Source organism: Notothenia rossii (genome assembly GCF_949606895.1).
Source record: "Notothenia rossii genome assembly, chromosome: 9".
Classification (NCBI taxonomy): domain Eukaryota; kingdom Metazoa; phylum Chordata; class Actinopteri; order Perciformes; family Nototheniidae; genus Notothenia; species Notothenia rossii.
Window position 1 is genome coordinate 35,688,370 of NC_136907.1, and position 19,344 is coordinate 35,707,713.

Below are 19,344 nucleotides of genomic sequence, written 5' to 3' on the forward strand. Positions count from 1 at the left end.
AAATCAGTCACATTGACCCGAAGACACATTTTGAGTTATATACACTGTTGGAAAGAGGAGATTCCTAATTTTCGAATGATATCAGATTGTTGTTGTAATCCAAATATTAAGCAAAATATGTCACATTATATAGGCTAATGACTGTCACGAGTCATCATTTTGAGAAAAAGGCCTTCAAAGTTTCCTCTTCTCTGGAATCCATCGATCTGATTGATAATTAGCGGCTAATAAATGACCAAAGTAGGAGGAAACATATTTTCGTTTGTATTACTGGTCTGGGGGATGTGTGTGTGTGTGTGTGTGTGTGTGTGTGTGTGTGTGTGTGTGTGTGTGTGTGTGTGTGTGTGTGTGTGTGTGTGTGTGTGTGTGTGTGTGTGTGTGTGTGTGTGTGTGTGTGTGTGTGTGTGTGTGTGTGTGTGTGTGTGTGTGTGTGTGTGTGTGTGTGTGTGTGTGTGTGTGTGTGTGTGTGTGTGTGTGTGTGTGTGTGTGTGTGTGTGTGTGTGTGTGGGTGGGTGGGGGGGGGGTGTGTGGTGTGGGGGTGTGTGGTGTGGGGGTGTGGGTGTGTGTATTTGCATTTGCGTGTATTTGCATTTGTGTGTATGTGTGGGTGTATTTGCATTTGCGTGTATTTGCATTTGTGTGTATTGTGTTTATTTCCCTGGGGAAGTGTACGCTGGTGAACTGAACTGTCAATGGCGGGGGGGTGCACCTCTTCCGCCTGTCAGCGCATTATGATGCCGTTTAACAAATATAATAATAAAGGACGGTGCAGGCCGTCGGCGAACCGAGCCGGCCTTTCTGTGGGACGGGGGAGAAATTATAAAAATGCTGTGCAGTCCCGCACAGAGCGGGACATCTGGTCACCCTAGCTGTGACGTTAAATTACTCCGTTCTCCGCTTGTAATCATGCCGTTAGAAGCTTCAAAGTTGTATTTTTCATCTGAATTTGCCGAAACACGTTTAATATTCTGAAAACCAAGACATTGTTTATTTGAAATGAGATGAAAACAAACTGTAACGGACCCTGCCGTGTTATCCTTGATTACTATATAATACGCCTTACATTCATAATTTCAGCGGAGGGAGGGGAAGCGGCGCTGCTGAACAGCAGAGTGGACAATGAGAGCTGTCATATTCCCTTTACAAGCTTCAAACATGTATTTGTTGTGACATTTTGGAAATAGAAGTTTCATATTCTGAAAGCAAGGACTTTGTTTATTTAAAATCAAACACCTGAACCCTGAAAAACTAGATTTTTACACAAATCAACATTTATTTTGAAATGAGCCGTTGCGACTTCCGACTGATCGAGCGGGTCACAAATGTATAATAATGTGAAATAATAGTCAATATAAGATATAATAGTGTCCACAATAATCTTAGAAATAAAATACTTACAGATTATGCTTCATCAAGGGCATAAAAGAAGTGGACGGATGATCCAAAGAGTCCCCAGTGTGTTTTTGTCTTGACTAGCAAACTCAAATAGCTAGGAATAATACAGGAACTGCACCAACTGCCAATTATACCAAATACAATCTGGAGGCAGAATACAACAACATCTTGCAATTATGGTTTACAATTACATAATCACAGGGTATATTACACTTTATATGATGGTTACAACATGTGTTAGACATAACAAGCATATTAAAAATGTTTTTTTTAAATCCATTGTTCTGGATCTCAAAAGCTCAATGGGTTGAGGAAGGTTCTTCCAGCGACCTGTTTTGCTGGCTTGGCATAAAAGGGTTAATATTCATTCATTTAGAACACATGACCTCCTTTATGAATAAACATTGGAGAAAGCTAATTTGGTGCATTTCTAATGAGAATTTTGCATGAAATCTCATAAATCCTTATTTTTCAGGGATTTGGGAATTGTGGGCATGAAGGGGTTAATATCCAAAAATGCTCAAGGGATATCACCAGGCACCCTCTTGGATTTTGAAGAGGTACCCCCAAGCTACAAGAAACAGCAAAAAAAACAACTTTATCAGACGAAACAAGGTTCAGCCCCACGGCTCCCGGACTAATTATACATTTCTGTCTTTTTATGCCTTTAATAGCAATTTTTATTCAAATGAATTAATCAATTATGTTTTATATTTTATTGTAATGTGGAGACAAGGCTTTTCGTCACAATCATCAGGGTGTCCGTGGGGTCTTAAAAAGTATTAAAAGTTGATCAATCAATTTAGCGAAAATTAAGGCTATTAAAAAGTATTAAACGGCATTTTCCAAGTTATTAAGAAGGTCCACAGTAACGACAACATGAAACACCCTTTAATTTACTGAAACGACATGTCGGGAAACCCCCCAAGGCGGCCCCATACGCGCCGTAAAATGCTGCTTCTTATTTTAAGTTTCGTTGCCTTGCTCCGCTCTGTGGGGCACTAAATGACTACGGTAACGATAACGGGTCCCAAGGTGGGTAGACCGGCACACGCAACGCTCTGGGGGTCCAACGGCTCCGTGTGTAAGCCCTAAATGATCAGCCCTGATTACGATGAAATAGCCCGCCTCCCTCTCCCCACGTCTCCTGCTGCTGTTGGGCTGTCAGAAGAGGGGGAGGAAAAGAGAGGCAGTCACCATTTATTAAATATTCTTATATTCTTATACAGAAAACAGAGCAGTGGCGGTTCTACAGTTTGCAGCTTTGTTTTGAAAGAAAAGTTGTGTCTCATCGGACATTTATGAGAGAAAATCTCTAATGTCAGAGTGCAAGTGAATGTGGCACAAGACGGGAGCCTTGTAACCCCTCCCCCCCTCTGGCGCGAGCTTGGAAATATGATTGGGGGCGTTTTCATTTGAACGGGAGGACAGCGCAAAACTGAGGTTACCTACTGTAACCCCAGCTTCTATGAGTAAATGGCGCAGCCCTCTAAGGCTATCGCTATTGGGTAATCCCCCTGCGCCCCGCGCAGCACTGAAACACTTGTAGTCCACGCCCACCCGCAAGGTGGGCCCCACCCTCGGGCCTCCTTCCGGTATAAATAGGAAGGAGGCCCGGCAATCTGCTCCCATACCAAATAACTTTTCTTCAGCTATTCGTAGAGCCAGTGGGGCCCAGCGCTTAGAGGGCTGCGCCATTTACTCATAGAAGCTGGGGTTACAGTAGGTAACCTCAGTTCTATTTCGTATATGGCTTCGCCCTCTAAGGCTATCGCTATTGGGTTAAGGGCGAAGCATGATGTAGTCTGCGCCCCACTGGGTCCGCCCAGCACTAGAAGCACATACACACCTGCTAAATAACACCCCATGCCTGATGTGCCATGCGTAATGGCGCATCACCGTCCCTGGAACATAGCAAAACATGCCTATCTTCCCGACGAGGTGAAGGCTGGGAACAATACATACCGGCCGCTGTGAGAAAGTAGAGACGAAGGTCCCACCTTGCGCAGCGATCATAGAGGGGGAACAGCACCTCTCTGCGTGTCAGACAGGTAGGAGAGCGCCCAGCTGGATCCCTGACGTCACTCACTCTGACCAGGCACTCCGTACAAAGTGTGTCGGAGGAAAAAGGAACATCCCTCCTATAAGAGGGGAAAAGGGTCGCTCTCCGCGTGCCGAGAGGCAGGAGAGAGGCGCACAGCTGGCTCCCTGACGTCACTCACTCCGACAGAACACCCAGTACAGGGTGTGTCAGAGAGGAATGGGAGACATCCCTCAAATAAAAATGAATAAACGAACAGGGGGAAGACCAATATGCAGCAGTGCAAATATATTCCACTCCACATTCCTCCGTGCAAAGCCGTGGAGGAGGAAATTCCTCTGGTGGATTGCGCATTGATGTTCTCCGGGGGCTCCACCCCAGAGGAGACATGCCTTTGACACAGCCTCACACAACCTTTGTGACAGCCGTTGTGCAGACAGAGGTTGCCCGATCGAGCGCTCTCTATATATACCCTCCAGAAAAACGCGATTCTGCGATCGCAGAATTGACCGCATAATCAGCAAAATGGCTCAGATTTTTAAAAGGCCGCATATTTATCAAAAGGCCGCATAATCCCCGCATTTTTCCACACAAAGTTGAGAAGAAAAAAAAGTTAACTCGTCTTGACGTGACGTCATCAGCTCGCGCATCAAAGAATGTAGAATGTAAACAACACTGTATAGAGTGAACGTGTGGAGCTCACACGATAGAGAAAACACCAAGATGAAAAAATCTAATCCATTTAATTTACCAACGAACATTTCTACTAAAGACCGGGCAAAAAGTGGGGGGAAACTATTCTGTACCCCGTACAACTGTGTGTTGGAGCATAAGAGAACATCGACGTGACGACCCACTTTGATTCATTCAAACATTCGAAAATGTTTTCTGCTGCTGCGGACAAGAAAGCCAAACAACTCACATTCACCGAGGCATCAACCTCCAAAACCCTTTCGAGAGCTACAAGAAACGAGGTGAGTAGCCTACAAGATTGAAGCTGGTCAGATAACGAACGAGTAAATGAAAACAGAATGAGGCGGAGAAGTGTGTGTGTGTGTGTGTGGGGTGGGGGGGTGGGTTTGTGTGTGTGAGATTAAAATAGCCCAATTGCTTTTACAATAAATAAACACTGAATGTGTTTAATTGAATAGTAAAGGGGTTTAACGTTAGTGGCCGGTTGTGTGTGAGAGAGAATAAATAAGACAGCCCAATATTTAAAAAAACATTTATTATTTTTTCCCGCATATTTAGCATATTTCGCAACTTTCCGCATATTTCGCAACTTCCCGCAATTTCACCGCATAAAATCACATAAATATCCCGCATGTTTAATCGAATAATCAAGGATTTTAGCCCGCATAATCAAGGAATTTAGCCCGCATAATCAAGGATTTTTGCCCGCGTTTTTCTGGAGGGTCTATCTATAGTGCACAAACAGGTGCTGAGAATGGCGCAAGGCAGCCGTGCGCACCACCTAGCAAGACAGCGCGCGCACAGGACAGAGGAGATTTAGAAAAATAGCGGGGGTAAAAACTGCGCAAGACACTGTTCCTGGAATCACAGGAGTGTTTCTTGTATCCCATGGAACTGCTGGGGGGAGAGGCTTCTCTGTGAAGTGCCGTAATGGTCTTCATGGTGACGAGCCACGCCATCGCCGCCGCTGCCCGTGAGGCAAAAGGGCTGCGAGGGAGTTTCCACACGCTGCCTTTCACTCCGTCTCTCCTCATGAGGCGCGTACACGCCCAGGGGATGAGAGGTGTGTGCATGCTGTCCACACGAGGCGTTATAACGGCGCTCATGGGTTATTATGAACGTGTGTAGGAGGCATATCTGGGACAGAGGAATGCCGCAAGTTCTGCAGTTTATAAACCAATGGGTTAAAACAGCAGGCTTCTGCAGCGAATGAACCCCCTCTGGAGTGTCCCCCTGTTGGAAGAGACCCAAGGGGATCATCACGTGACCAGCTGACGCCAACGCCGAGCAGCTGCGTCACGGAGAGGGCTGTGTGGGTTGTGACACGCCGGAGGAGAGCTGTCAGTTCCTCCCCTCGCTGCCACAAGAGTCACGCTCTCATGCTGGCTGAGTTTAACTCCACTCCCAGATAAACGATTGTCTGAGAGGGAAGAGGACAGCTCTTCTTCCAATTTATTATGAAACCCAGGCTTTGACAGATGCGATACGAGATGTACCGTCTGTAAAGCGACTTCCTCCCTGGAGCGAGCCAGCAAATAGCAGGTCGTCCAGAGAAAAAACACTCTCACATCCCTCCTCTGTGTAGTGGCTCCAGCCTTCTCTACACAAATGCGAGGAGCCAGGAAATATCCGAACGGCAGACGAATGTCTGGTCTGATATTCCCTGAATGAAAAACGCAGGAATTTCCTGTGTTTCGGGATGATGGGTGGAAGTATGCATCCTTCAGGTGGAAGTGAACCAGTCGTCCTGGTGAAAACATTCCAGCACCTGTTTGATCGTCAGCATGTGGAATACTGACAGATCGAGGATGTCTCATTCCCCCAGTCTTTTTCGGGATTAGAAAAATAACGGGAGTGAAAACCCTTGATTTTCGTCACTTTGAGGAACCCTGGAAATATCCTCTTTCAACAGGAGTTCCAGCAGCTCGGATTGGAGCGCAAGACATAGCTTCTGGGAGGACAGGAGTGTTTCCTGTATCCCATTGAACTGTGGAGGGGGGGGGGAGAGAGGCGAACTGCAGGACGTATCCTCTGCTGATCAGCCTGCTCATCCATCTGTCCATCAGACACACGCGCTGCCACTCTGAGAAACACTCTAAGAGCGGGCGCACATGCTCGAGATGTTCTGTGGTCGTCATGGCAACGAACCACGCCAGGGAGCCTCCACACGCTGCGTTTCACTCCGGCTCTCATCATGAGGCGTGTACACGCTCAGGGGATGAATGGAGGTGTGTGCAGTGCTGTCCACACGAGGCGTTATAACAGCGCTCATGGGTTTATTATGCCCGTGTGTAGGAGGCGTATCTCGGACAGAGGAATGCCGCGAGCTCTGCAGGTTTATTAACCGAGGTTAAAACCGGCAGGCTTCTGAAGCGAGCCCTGCTGGCTACTTAATCAACAGTTTAGTGGCAGCCGGCTTAATTAGCGAGCTCTGCAGGTTATTAACCGATAGGTTAAAACCAGCAAGCTTCTTGCAGCGAGCCCTGGCGCCGTGGCGCTGCGGGCGCTGCCGCCGGGGGCACTCAGCCTGGAATACTGCTCATTCCCCCGTTCTGGCTTCTCTGTGATGCCATTGCCCTCGCCGCCACTGTGACGCAAAAAGGCTGCGAGGAAGCCTCCACACGCTGCGTTTCACTCCGACTCTCATCATGAGTCGCGTACACGCTCAGGGGATGGATGGAGGTGTGTGCAGTGCTGCCCACATGAGGCGTTATAGCGGCGCTCATGGGTTTATGAAGGCCATGTGTACGAGGCGTATCTCGGACAGAGGAATGCCGCGAGCTCTGTAGTTTATTAACCAACAGGTTAAAACCAGGCTTCTGCAGCGAGCCCTGCTGTCTACTAATCAACAAATTAGTGGCAGCCGGCTTAAATAGCGCGCTCTGAAATTTATTAACCGACAGGTTAAAACCAGGCTTTAGCAACGAGCCCTGCTGGCTATTAACCGACAGGTTATAGGCAGCTGGTTTACACAGGGCGTGAGGCAACCCCAGGTGGGCTTGGACTGAACAGGCTGCGCGGGGGCCTCCACACGCTGCATCTCACTCCGACTCTCATCACGAGGCGCGTACACGCTCAGGGGATGGATGGAGGTGTGTGCATTGCTGCCCACATGAGGCGTTATAACGGCACTCATGGGTTTATTATGACCGTGTGTAGGAGGCGTATCTCGGACAGAAGAATGCCGCGAGCTCTGCAGGTTATTATTAACCGAGGTTAAAACGGGCAGGCTTCTGCAGAGAGCCCTGCTGGTAATCAAGAGATTAGTGGCAGCCGGCTAAATTAGCGAGCTCTGCAGTTAATTAACCGATAGGTTAAAACCAGCAGGCTTCTGCAGCGAGCCCTGGCGCCGTGGCGCTGCGGGCGCTTCCGCTGGGGGCACTCAGCCTGGAATACTGTTCATTCCCCCGTTCTGGCTTCTCTGTGATGTGCTGTAATGGTCGTCATGGCGACGAGCCACGCCATTGCCCTCGCCGCCGCTGCCCGTGAGGCGAAAGGGCTTCGAGGAAACCTCCACACGCTGGGTTTCACTCCGGCTGTCATCATGAGGCGTGTACACGCTCAGGGGATGAGTGGAGGTGTGTACAGTGCTGTCCACATGAGGCGTTATACCGGCGCTAATGGGTTATTATGACCGTGTGTAGGAGGCGTATCTCGGACAGGGGAATGACGCGAGCTCTGCAGGTTTATTAACCGATAGGTTAAAACCAGCAGGCTTCTGCAGGGAGCCCTGCTGTCTACTTAATCAACAGATTAGTTGCAGCCGGCTTAATTACCGGCTCCGCTTCCTCGGAGGCTCTCGCGGAGCAGACCAGGAGCGGGGGAGCCTCACTCCCCTTTGACTCGCCGCCGGGAGACCCTGTCTCTGGGGTGGCGGGGGAGCGGAGACGTGGGACGGAGCCCCTGCAGCCGTCGGGGCGGTTGCTGTGGGCGTCTCTCCGCTTGCGGCCTCCTGTGGCCGGCGTGGACGCCGCGGCTGCTGCGGGCGTTGGTGCCGCTGTGGCAGCTCAGCCGACTGGAGCCAGCTGTACATGCTGGCGAATGCCGTCCACCTGTTCCGCGGCCGTCTTCATGGACTCTACCATGGCGTGGAACTTTGGTCCGATCAGCCCGTCCGGGCTGATTGGAGCGTCCAGTAGCACTTTTCTGGCCGTCTCCATAACAGATGCCGCCGCGCTGTGGTGACGGAGAGGGGGAAAGCATGTTCGGCCGCCAAGCTGGCACCCTGCTTCGACTCTATCTCCCCCGTCCGGGGGAAAGGAGGGAGGGGAGAACCGAACGGTGAACTGTGGAGGGAGGCGGGGCAGGAGTTGCTTCGGACTCCTGCCCGGCACTCTGCCCCAGGGACACGAGGCCCCGTCCGCGGGCTCGTAAGCCTGGACGGGCCAATCGTCCTCCTCGGCCACAGCAGCAAGAGTGTCTGCTCTCCGCTTCCTGTCGCCCGAGGGGAGACGAGCGCAGTGCATGCTACCTGCTGGTTTAGAGCCGCGTACGCGTGCTCTGACCCCCGGCAGGATTCGCATACTGCTTTTATCTCTGCAGGTCATAACTCATTTTGAACCCAGAGCCACATGAGGGACAATCACGGACGCAGTTGTTGCTCATGATGATTCTCAATTGCTGTGCTTCAGTAACTGTGCTGGTTCGCTGAAAAAAAGAGGGAGCAGATTGCCGGGCCTCCTTCCTATTTATACCGGAAGGAGGCCCGAGGGTGGGGCCCACCTTGTAGGTGGGCGTGGACTACAAGTGTTTCAGTGCTGCGTGGGGGCGCAGGGGGATTACCCAATAGCGATAGCCTTAGAGGGCGAAGCCATATACTAAATAGAACGAGAAGCATTTCGGATACAAGGAATGAGGTATTTGCGGTCAGGGTATGGCTGGGGTAGGCTACAGCCATACCAATAAATGGCTTAGGCCCACCATGAACAATGATGTTAAAGTAAGCAAAATAAAGTCTGCCAACTCGCGCGGAGTAAATTGCACGGACAGCAGTTAGTAAGATTGATTTCAGTAGCCACTTGTCTGGAAATACCGAAGACTAGAAACGGTTTTGAAAACTTTTGTCACGTAGTGATCGTCTTCTCAATAGAACATCTTTGATAATGTATTCTGGCCAATCAGAATCGATAACGGCGTGGTGTTGTTGCAGGAAGTCCCGAGGGAGAATACTTTTGTTGTAGTACATCTCTATACACCGGTACAACATTACGTGTTGATAGAAATCAACACGTAATGAAATAAGACCCCACGGTTTGATGATTGATAGGTGTGTGGGCTGTCTTTCATTTTGACACACAGAACAATGGGGGCTATCCACCCTTATCCACAATGTAAAGTAATTCACACAGCCTTCTTCTCTCTGTGAGGAGCAGCAGGTTCAGCTTTCAGAACAAAGTAACAAAAAACTAAAATGGCATTCATTTTTTTTAAATATGTCGTGGAGTAATACATTTATTTATTTTTCTTCTCAAGAGAGTACCAGAATGTGTATTTCAAAATATCTCCTGGGGGAGAATCCCCCCAGAGTGACCCCCCTTCAGGGGTTGGGTTTTCAACATGTCAACTCTTTCACCTGCGGGGAAATTGCAGGATTGGCTTCAGGTCGCCCTTTTTATTTACTACAAGACAAATGTGCCTTTTTATTTCATACAGTTAAATTTGGATTGAGACAGGGAAATCATCTAAACCTCACGCGTGGCGTTTCACTGTCAAGGGGGGCGTGTATGTAATTACATTGCAAATACTGACTTGAGCCCCACCACTGTATGGGTTAGCCCTACCATAGATTACCCAACACAAATACTCTGGCGCCGCAACTGTTTACGTTCTACTATGACAGAGAAGAGCCTGTCAAGTTTGGCTGTACTCAGCATTGAATCAAAACGCACCATAGCTTTACATCTTAATAAGTTTGAGAGGCGTTTTGCTGATCAAGATGGTAATCGCCACATTCAGCTATTATAGGCATGCCAACTTGATGCTCTGCTCACGGATGAGTCGATGAGAATAATAAACTGTTAAGAAGATGACCTTACATGTGTAAATATATATTTTTCTTCTTTGTGGGGGTCTGCCCCCAAAAAACAGTTTCAAGTCCTAAAAAAGTCAAATAAGAAGGTTTGTAAAACTTCACTGCCCAGCCAAAAAAAAATAACCACTTTGATTTAACTAGGCGAGTAGGTACGGGCATTCCACTGGATAATAACTGCAGCGATGTATATGTTTTTGCTGAATACACGTTTTTTTTAACCCTAACGGATGCAGTTAGTCATTTCTTTAATGTTTGTTCTTTCTGATGTAAAGTCAAGGTTGTAACTGTTTGCAATGAAGTTGTGGGGCGCTGAACTGTTCCTTTGATTCTTTTGAATTATGATAGTAATTAATGGTCTTTCAAATTTGAAGGAGGGTGAGCAAGCATCTTGAGGAACGTTCATCATTAACTCCTCCAAAAAATATAGTTTATTTAATAATAACACTGAATATGTGAATCATAACAGTGATTGACAGCTGATAGGAATAATATGATTGTTAATATTATCATATGCATACAGACAAATATCGATGAGACGGGGAAGAGGCGGGGAGGTGGGTGTTTTTAATCTGCTAGTGGACTACCTGAGAGATATACAGCAGGAGAACACAACGTCCAACACGGAGAATAAACAGAAGGGCAACCATGGCAACCATGCTCCGGGGTCTTCTTCGCTGCTTTTGGTGTATTTTGTGGTGGCGAAAAACTCAAAGTCGCGATGAGGTCTTAAAATGTATTGAAAGGGTCTTGAAAAAGGTCTTAAAAGGTATTACATTTGACTTCAGGATTCCTGCATATACCCTGATCCTGTATTGCGTTACAATTATATGTAAAAAAATAAAATAAAAAAAAACTCTAAATATGATATCTGGCCTCAAATCATCTGAGGCCTGGCGCCCCCCCTGCGATCTTTGGAGCGCCCCCCAGGTTGGGAACCACTGCTCTAAGTTGATGTATTGTATATTGGGATAGTGTCAGAGAATGTACAATTTTCGGTAAATCTGCACTTAACAAAATGTGCAATGTGTTAGATATAGGGATGTAACGATATACCGAATATCGCGGTATCGCGGTAAATAAACTTCCCAATACCGTCGTGAGACTGACAAAATCTACCGCGATTTTTAAAAAAAAATAATTTTTAAAAAATATATATATTTTTTTAAACACTTTTTAAAAAAAAAACCTTTATTTAACCAGGTGGTCCCATTGAGATCATCGATCTCTTTTTCAAGAGAGACCTGTCCAACATGGCAGCAAGTAGGTTACAACATGAAAATAAAACAACAGATAACACAAAAGGACATCGTATTTACAGGGCTACATTTACACACCTAGAGACATTGACAAGTACCAACCATATATTTATATCTCGCCATGTCAATAAGCCTGGCGTTAGACTTTTTCGTTGTCCGTCATTTTGACAGACAGGATCGTAAAATATCCGTCATAATCCCTTATTACCCGTCGGGTCTGAACAGTTCACGATAGAGCATGCTCGTGAACTGTCAACGGGGGGGGGGGGGGGCGGTGTTATGCCGTGTTTGCATGCACTTCGCGGGACGCGCACAGCGTGAAGCAAAACCTCCCAGACATGTATTGATCTGTACGGCAAAGTACGGTTTGGGAACTATATCATTTCCTAGGGAGGGCATGCATAACACGGCATAACACCAGAGCCTCGCTGTGGGGAAACGTTGGCGCTGTTCCGAGTTTGTTCTAATCTGTCAAAATGACAGACTGCTTTCAGATTTTTCCATCATTGTTAAATAACATATTCGGTTAACGCGACCACTGGTGTCCCAGCAACATCAGTACCAAGCGAGAGAGTTGTTTCCAGAGCAGGGGATATTGTAAATGCCCAAACACCCCAGTTTATAAATACCTGGAAATGTGGACATTCTCATATTCCTAAAAACCTGTCTGATGATGCTGAGTGAGTGACTAGTGAGTTTGAGTTGAGTTACTTGAAAAACTAAAGTGAAAGTTGATTTATTTTATTGCAGGGTCTGATTATTAAATGTCCTTGTTTATTTGTGAGATGCAGTGGCATAAAGAAAATGCTTACTTTGTTTGGTAGTACCAGTAGGTACAAAAACACTGGTTTTCTTGTTCCAGTCTGTTACTGTCACTTTGTTTTTGACACTTTAAAATACTGCTATCCTACAAAAAGGCTGTAAAAATCAGATTTATTATGTAATAAAGAAACATTTTCCGAGTAAAAAAATGTTTTATTGAAAAAAAAAAAATTATGCATTTTTTTTCTTCCCTTTATTATTCAATATCGCGATAAATACCGTACCGTGGACTTGTTATCGCGATATTATCGTACCGTGAGTTTTTGGTATCGTTACATCCCTAGTTAGATATAACCATTTCTCTCTTGTGCTCTTCTGCAGGAGGAACCTGACCAAGCTGTCTCTGATCTTCAGCCACATGCTGGCTGAAATAAAAGCCATCTTCCCTGGAGGACAGTTCCAGGGGGACACGTTCCGGATCACCAAAGCTGATGCTGCGGACTTCTGGAGGAATTTCTTTGGAGAAAGGTAAGCTTCAACTCATCCAGGCGTCTCCTTTGCAGCCTTTATTGGTAAATCAATATTTAATTTAGAAAGACAAGGAGAAGCTGTGAGTGGAGACGTTTCTCTTTTTTTATTTCCAGGATATTACCACTTCCATACCACTGGGACTTCAAACACAAGCTGTTTCTTAAGATAATGACATACACGCACACACAAACATAAGTACATAAGTTTGCCTTGAAATGGCTTATTGTGCTTACAATAACCAAGTTACCTTTATTAGCTGCTATATAGTGCCCCTGACTGTTATCTGGGTTTTAGGGGTGTACTGTAGGTGAATGCACTATCCTATGTGATATAGAGCTTTCTTTATGGCCCTAGAGTTTCAGTTCTAGTCCTAACCGACAGACCGTGGAGGCTTTTAAAAAAGGCCTCAAAAACCATCTGTTCAATAGAGCCTTTCCCTAGACCTTTTATCTTATTTATTACTACCCTTTTATTTATTTATTTTGTATTGTTTGTTTTTTACTGCTTTTTATTCATTCTACCGTGTTGTGTACTGTTTTTATTTTGTTCCATGCTAAATGCCTGTAGCACTTCGTGATCTGAATTATTATTATCATTATTATAACCATTGCCTCTCCTCTCCTCCCCTGTCTCCTGTTGGCAAACAGCCTTATAGCTTTAACATTCTTTCCTCACAGCCGTGTTTTGGTATGACCATGATAGTTGATTTGGTTTGCCCATAACATCAAAACAATATCTCCTTCAGATAATAACAGGACCAAGCAAACACACAGTGTCAGAGAGCAGTAAGGACATCCAGAGTCCATCTCATCAGATGGAGGCCCTGCAAATCCCTTCCTGCTTGGAGCAGGTTATAGAATGTTGATAATTCTCTTAGGAATAGTTCAATATTGAGGAGTGAGCAAGAGACACTCAGAGTAGGTTGGGCAGGAGCTTTATCACTTTGTTGCTGCAGCAAATGTCTTGGTAAATTATCCGGCTGTAACTTCCACTAATCTTCAGTGTGTGCCTGCCATCAGTTGGAGGTCTCCAGAGTTCTACTTGTGTTCCGAGTCCTTGCTCCAAAACTTTAATTACACTATGTACTGTTGATTTCCATGAATTGCAAACGGTCAGTGCCGAACGCCTCAATTGCTTCAGTTGTTAGGTGAAGACCAACTCCACTGTCATGATGTCATAGATATGACAAGTGTCCACACTGGAGTGTTCTTGAATGATAGCTATATTAAAAAGCTTTGCACTCAAACACAGATTGTGACTAGCGAGACGTCCCTTGTTGGCTTCTGTAGAGGTTTCCCCTTTAATGCAAACACATTTTTCTGTATTTGCTGCAAAGCCACATTTATGGCTACACATAAATTCATCTCTCTGCCAATGTCTTTTTCTAGTTATTTTTCTCTGTGTTCCCGCACAGAATCAGGCATTTGATTGTTAAATTGTTGCTGCAATAACTTTTAACTATGTCACAAAGTAGCATGTTTGATCATTGAGGCTGCGCTTCAGTCACCATATTCTCCATTTGGTAATTGAACATTTGGCAAAAGGGCCGTTCCTCCAGTACCTGCAGTCAACATGTGGATGTGTCCTTAGGCAAGATACTGAACCCGGAGTTACCCCGATGGCCAACCCTAGAGCATTTGGCACTGCTCTGCATGAACGAGGTGTGAAAGGGTGAATGACTCTTAGTATGTTGAAGTGCGTTGATGGTTCGTAAAGACCTGATAAAGCACTATAAGTAGAGTCCATTTAAGTCCACCCTGTTATGCTTATTCTTAATGGAAACTGATAATTGTTGGTAAAATATTGTTCGTCTTTAATATTATTAATATTTAATGTATCAAATATATTTTTCTGTTTCACTTCCCCAAGTTCTAGCTTGATTATCGTCACACAAGTAGCAATACCAAAGTTTAGCATAACACGTCCAGCCTATTGCTATTTTCCCCAGTAACAGTAATAATACATTTTGACCATAATGTCATAAGCTGGACCAAAATATTAACTTTAACAAGGTATAGATTTACTTTAACAAGGTATGATTTATGATGATTATTTGATACTTTTTTTGTAGGACAATAGTGCCTTGGAAGGTCTTCCGTCAGTGCCTCCATGAAGTACATCCCATCAGCTCGGGTCTGGAGGCCATGGCCCTCAAATCCACCATCGACCTCACCTGCAACGACTACATCTCTGTCTTTGAGTTTGACATTTTCACACGCCTCTTCCAGGTTGGTCATACTAAACTAAGGATCCTACATTGATATGTTATTGTTTCACACACATAACATATCTCTGTACTAGTGATTTATACTGTTTTCAGATCATAAAAGGTTTGTGCATTTGCATGCGGTTCCTCTAGTTTGTTGTTTTGTTTTGCACAATTCCAACAAGCCAGACATATGCTGTCAAATTACCGATATAAATGTGGCTCTTAATTGTAATGTTTGACTTTGCAATTTGTTTTTAATGTTTTATGATAATAGGAGGAACAGAAAACCTGGAAACACAATGCTTAAAAATGTTGGTGTCTTTATTACATGTGTTCCAATCCACTTGCAGTTTTAACATAAGAAAAAGATGCAAAGCCTATCAGATCGTATCATATTATAATGATGTACCTTTATGTGTGTGTATCTAAGTTTCAATTATTTTGCCAACCCGAGAAAGTGCAGTGCTGAGTGTGAAGTTTTTTTGTACCACTGTAGAAAACTGTAAAATCTCAGTCCCCCCAGCCAGACTCTGGTTAGCGTCTGGTCAAAGCTAGGGCAAACATATTTAATGTGCCTTTGACTTCTTTAAGACCTTAACATTTTCTCTGGAACATTTGCACTCATGGTGCATGGACTGCAGCGCGGCGACCGTGCTACTGCAAATCTGCTTGGACTAGATATATTGTGAAAATATCTGACTGTCCACTTAAGCGCAAACTTTTTAGGATCTACTCCAAATACTGCTTGAGTTTGAAGACAGCAGAAGTATCTGACAGTGGATAGTTTCGGTTAGTTTAGTCAGGTGTAGTCTTTTATTCAATTGGAATCCATATGGATGTCAGCCTTATGATTAGCTGCTGAGGAGTCCTGATGGGAGGCAGGTCTGGGATCAGAGGGCCAGCATGAAAGTGAGAATGACTGGGTGAAGAAAGTAGGAAACTTTATGACAATTCATCATGATTATGTACTGCAATCCTCTCAGGAGACATCTTCGCCGTTGGGAAAGGTATTGTAAAACTACAGCTGTTTCTGTGCTTTTTCAGTGGTGTGTGCATAATGTGTTCACTAGCTGTAGGTCATTAAATTGCTGCTGCTTTCATGCACATGTGATCTCCTTTGGGCCATTATCCAGTTTACAGCTCAAATCAAGAACAGAGTGGTCGAGCCCGGTGACAGTTCCAGTACCCATTAGCTTTTATTTCCTCTGCCAAACCAGCTACTAAGTGAGGGAAAGCCGATCCTTGTCCCTGGGGAGTTTCAGCTAACAGGCAGGATGGTGGAGAAAGTGTTCGCTACCTTTGAGTCAACTGGCCCACTTTCCCTGAAGTCCTCCCAACACAATGACCCACAGCTTATGCTCTTAAGTAAGGCATCTGATTTGAACAGCTTATCTGTCAATGGCAATATTCTTTTTTAATATCTACATATTAATGCAGAATCTTTGGATTCAGACAACTTAGTTATTGTCATTCAGAAAAAAAAACATTCAAGCTGGCAGGTGAGGAAATGCAGAGGCTTGGTTGTTTTTGCTTGGCTGTGCAGATTGTAGTCAGATGTCGAGTTCTCTTACGCAGCGTCCACACGGCGGCTTGCATTGAAGCTTGCCGGCGGGCGTGTCTGAAACTCGACCAACAACCAATCACATGAATCTCCCGCCCCGGACACACAAGCAGCGGTTTGATTGGCTAGAGCTTGTACTGGCATATGTTTTGATTGGCTGACGCTTCCACCGAAGCTTCAAAAGTTGAACATTGCTCAACTTTTGCAGCGAGCAATGCGAGCAAAGCGAAGCAACGCTCCCACAATGCAGTTCGGCAAATTGTGACGTCACCCCATTCAAAGTGAATGGGCAGAAGCGTTGAAGCTTCAACGCACGCCGCCGTGCGGACGGGCCGTTAGAGTTCTATTTAGTCTTTCCTGCTAAGTAGTCAAGTAAACATACTTTAATGTTATCTAGTTCTTTTTTTGACCTCTGTTTAATTTGTTCTGCAGGAAACCTAAACTAGTTAAATTGATCCAAACACTACTGGCTATAGGGCCCAAGCTGCTCCCGAAATGCTTATCTTGCTAGATATAATGAACCTCAGACTCTGAATCCTCTCTTATTCAGTTAATATTTGTATTCATTTGACGGCAGCCTAATAATTCAGTTTCAGTGTCAACATACTATAAAATTAATATGTATCTCTTATTCAGGCCCATTTCCACGACTGGTAATGACTTGTGCTTTAAGCATGGATAATAAATGTGCAGTTGATATTATTATTTTAGGTAAATCAGCATTTGGATTGTGTTTTTCAGCCATGGGGATCAATTCTGAGAAACTGGAACTTCCTGGCAGTGACGCACCCCGGCTACATGGCTTTCCTTACCTATGATGAAGTTAAAGCCAGACTGCACAAGTACATCAACAAGCCTGGCAGGTATGGTGACTGTGTGTGTACAGTATTTTAAATGTTTTTTTTTTTTCTTCTGGCAGAAAAGCGCAAGCAGTTCGCTTCATCAAAAAATCCATCTCTGTAAAGTTCAGAGATATTCAGCTTGAAGCCTTCCGAGTGGCTGCATGCTGAGCGGTCTAATTATGGCGCATTTCCTCTACAGCGCGGTTTAAGCGCGCCCGGCCCGTTTTTGGTTGCGTTCCCACTAGGCGTATTTCCGGCTAACAGGTACTTTTTCACAGTTTTCTGGCTCTCCAAAATCGAGGTTCTTTCCTGGCCAACAACCGGGCTGAGTATGCTAAACTAAAGAATCGCTGGCAACTACAACAAAATGAACATATTTGATCGTGATTTAATTGTAATACACGTTTCAAAATGATGCCGAAGTAACAACATACTGATACCGGTTAGTACAAACCATGAATTAATGCTTTGACAAGTCTGCAGACAGATGGCAGGCGAAAAACCTTTTAAAATGCGTGTTTTATAAATGGAAATCGGCTAAGCTAACGCAGTATATGCTCCAACCGTCCACACTCACAACAACGGCCTATACAGACATAAATAAACCAGCGACTGTATTCTCCATGACACAGACAGTCTGTGGTTTGTACTTGTTTAACTTTGGTCTAGTTTCTGAACAGATATGAGGAGCTGTGAGCTCTGAGGGCTAACAGCTAACGGCTGATGTTGGTTTTGTGTTTCGCATTGAAGATGACGTCACGGCTCCGCCTACACTGTGTTACTATAGTTACCGCCCCAGCTACTAGACTGTAATGGAAACGCAGCATAAAGTGAGCCTGGCCTAACAAGGCCTAGCCATACCGTACTAAGCCGAGCGAGGCCCTCCAGTGGAAAAGTGCCATAAGCGCTCTGAGAAATGACGCTTCTCTCTAGGCTGCATGCTCTGTCCTCATTGGGAATTTAAAAGAAAACGCTGGCACTCTGAAAAAACGATATGCAAATTCAGCCAAAGTCATTATTTGAATGATTGTATAATAACTTGATTTAGAATAGGGTTTTTTCATAACTATATGTTGGTATGCAGGTGATGTAAAACAATGGAAACTCTATGCTTTACCCTGATTGATACAATTACCGTAATTTTCCGACTATAATTTTCCGGTGCGGCTAATCTATGGATTTTTACAGCTAACGGCCACTAGGGGACCTCCTAAATCTATGGATTTTACAGGTTACAGTCCACCACCTTTAACTCTATGGGCTCTATGGCCCGTCCGCGCCCCCCACCTTTAAGCGGCGGGCTCCAGCAGGAAAATCTGGAGGCCGGAAAAGAGTTAGACAGGTAGCGCGCAAAAGTAAAAGTGGAACCGAGAGTGTTACGAGAGACAGAACGAGAGCAAGACAGACAGACATTACGAGAGCGAGACAGTTTGTCCCCGTACCACTGGTTGAAAACCACTGCTTTAGATCACTGCCGGTACGTGCGCTGGGAGCGCACCGTTTAAGTTTGAAAGTTGAAAAGTTTGTGTGTCTGAAACGCTATGTGATACAGTACATTTTACACAGCACAGTACATGTTCTGTAGCTACTATTGCACTAAATGGTAACACTTGAATACGTTATGCAAATATGCAACTTGTTTGTTGAAATGTTAATAAATGGGAGCTTCCTCAAAGAGCCATCTCTTTCCCGACAATCCCCTCTGTGCACGAATCCTTACATATGGTAATTAAACATTAAAACACCTGCGGCTTATAGTCCAGTGCGGCTTATATATGTACACATCATTCAATTTAGCTGCTGCGGCTTATATTCAGGTGCGCCTTATAGTCCGAAAATTACGGTAGTTAATTTAGGACTAGTCAATGTTTGATAAGGATGTTATAGTGTTTACATTTCTTTAAAAACATAGATTGTTTTTATCATAAGCTGATTTCACTGGGAACTCGGTATTCTGAGATCGGTTGGGTTTTGTTGTTTTGGTTTCCAGCTTGTGTCTGACCAACCTTGGGTCCTCTCTAAC

The 19,344-nt window shown here is 45.0% G+C and overlaps 1 protein-coding gene across 1 annotated transcript in view; it reads left to right on the forward strand.

The window, feature by feature from the left end:
* The window catches only part of cblb (Cbl proto-oncogene B, E3 ubiquitin protein ligase), a gene marked incomplete at its 3' end in the record, with an annotated part of 107,396 nt that overhangs the window by 22,686 nt on the left and 65,366 nt on the right, over nucleotides 1–19,344 (forward strand). The window contains exons 4-6 of the mRNA XM_079650960.1: nucleotides 12,560–12,706; nucleotides 14,781–14,937; nucleotides 17,221–17,342. Of these exons, the coding sequence (XP_079507086.1) occupies nucleotides 12,560–12,706; nucleotides 14,781–14,937; nucleotides 17,221–17,342 (426 nt within the window). The remainder of the gene's footprint in view (nucleotides 1–12,559; nucleotides 12,707–14,780; nucleotides 14,938–17,220; nucleotides 17,343–19,344) is intronic.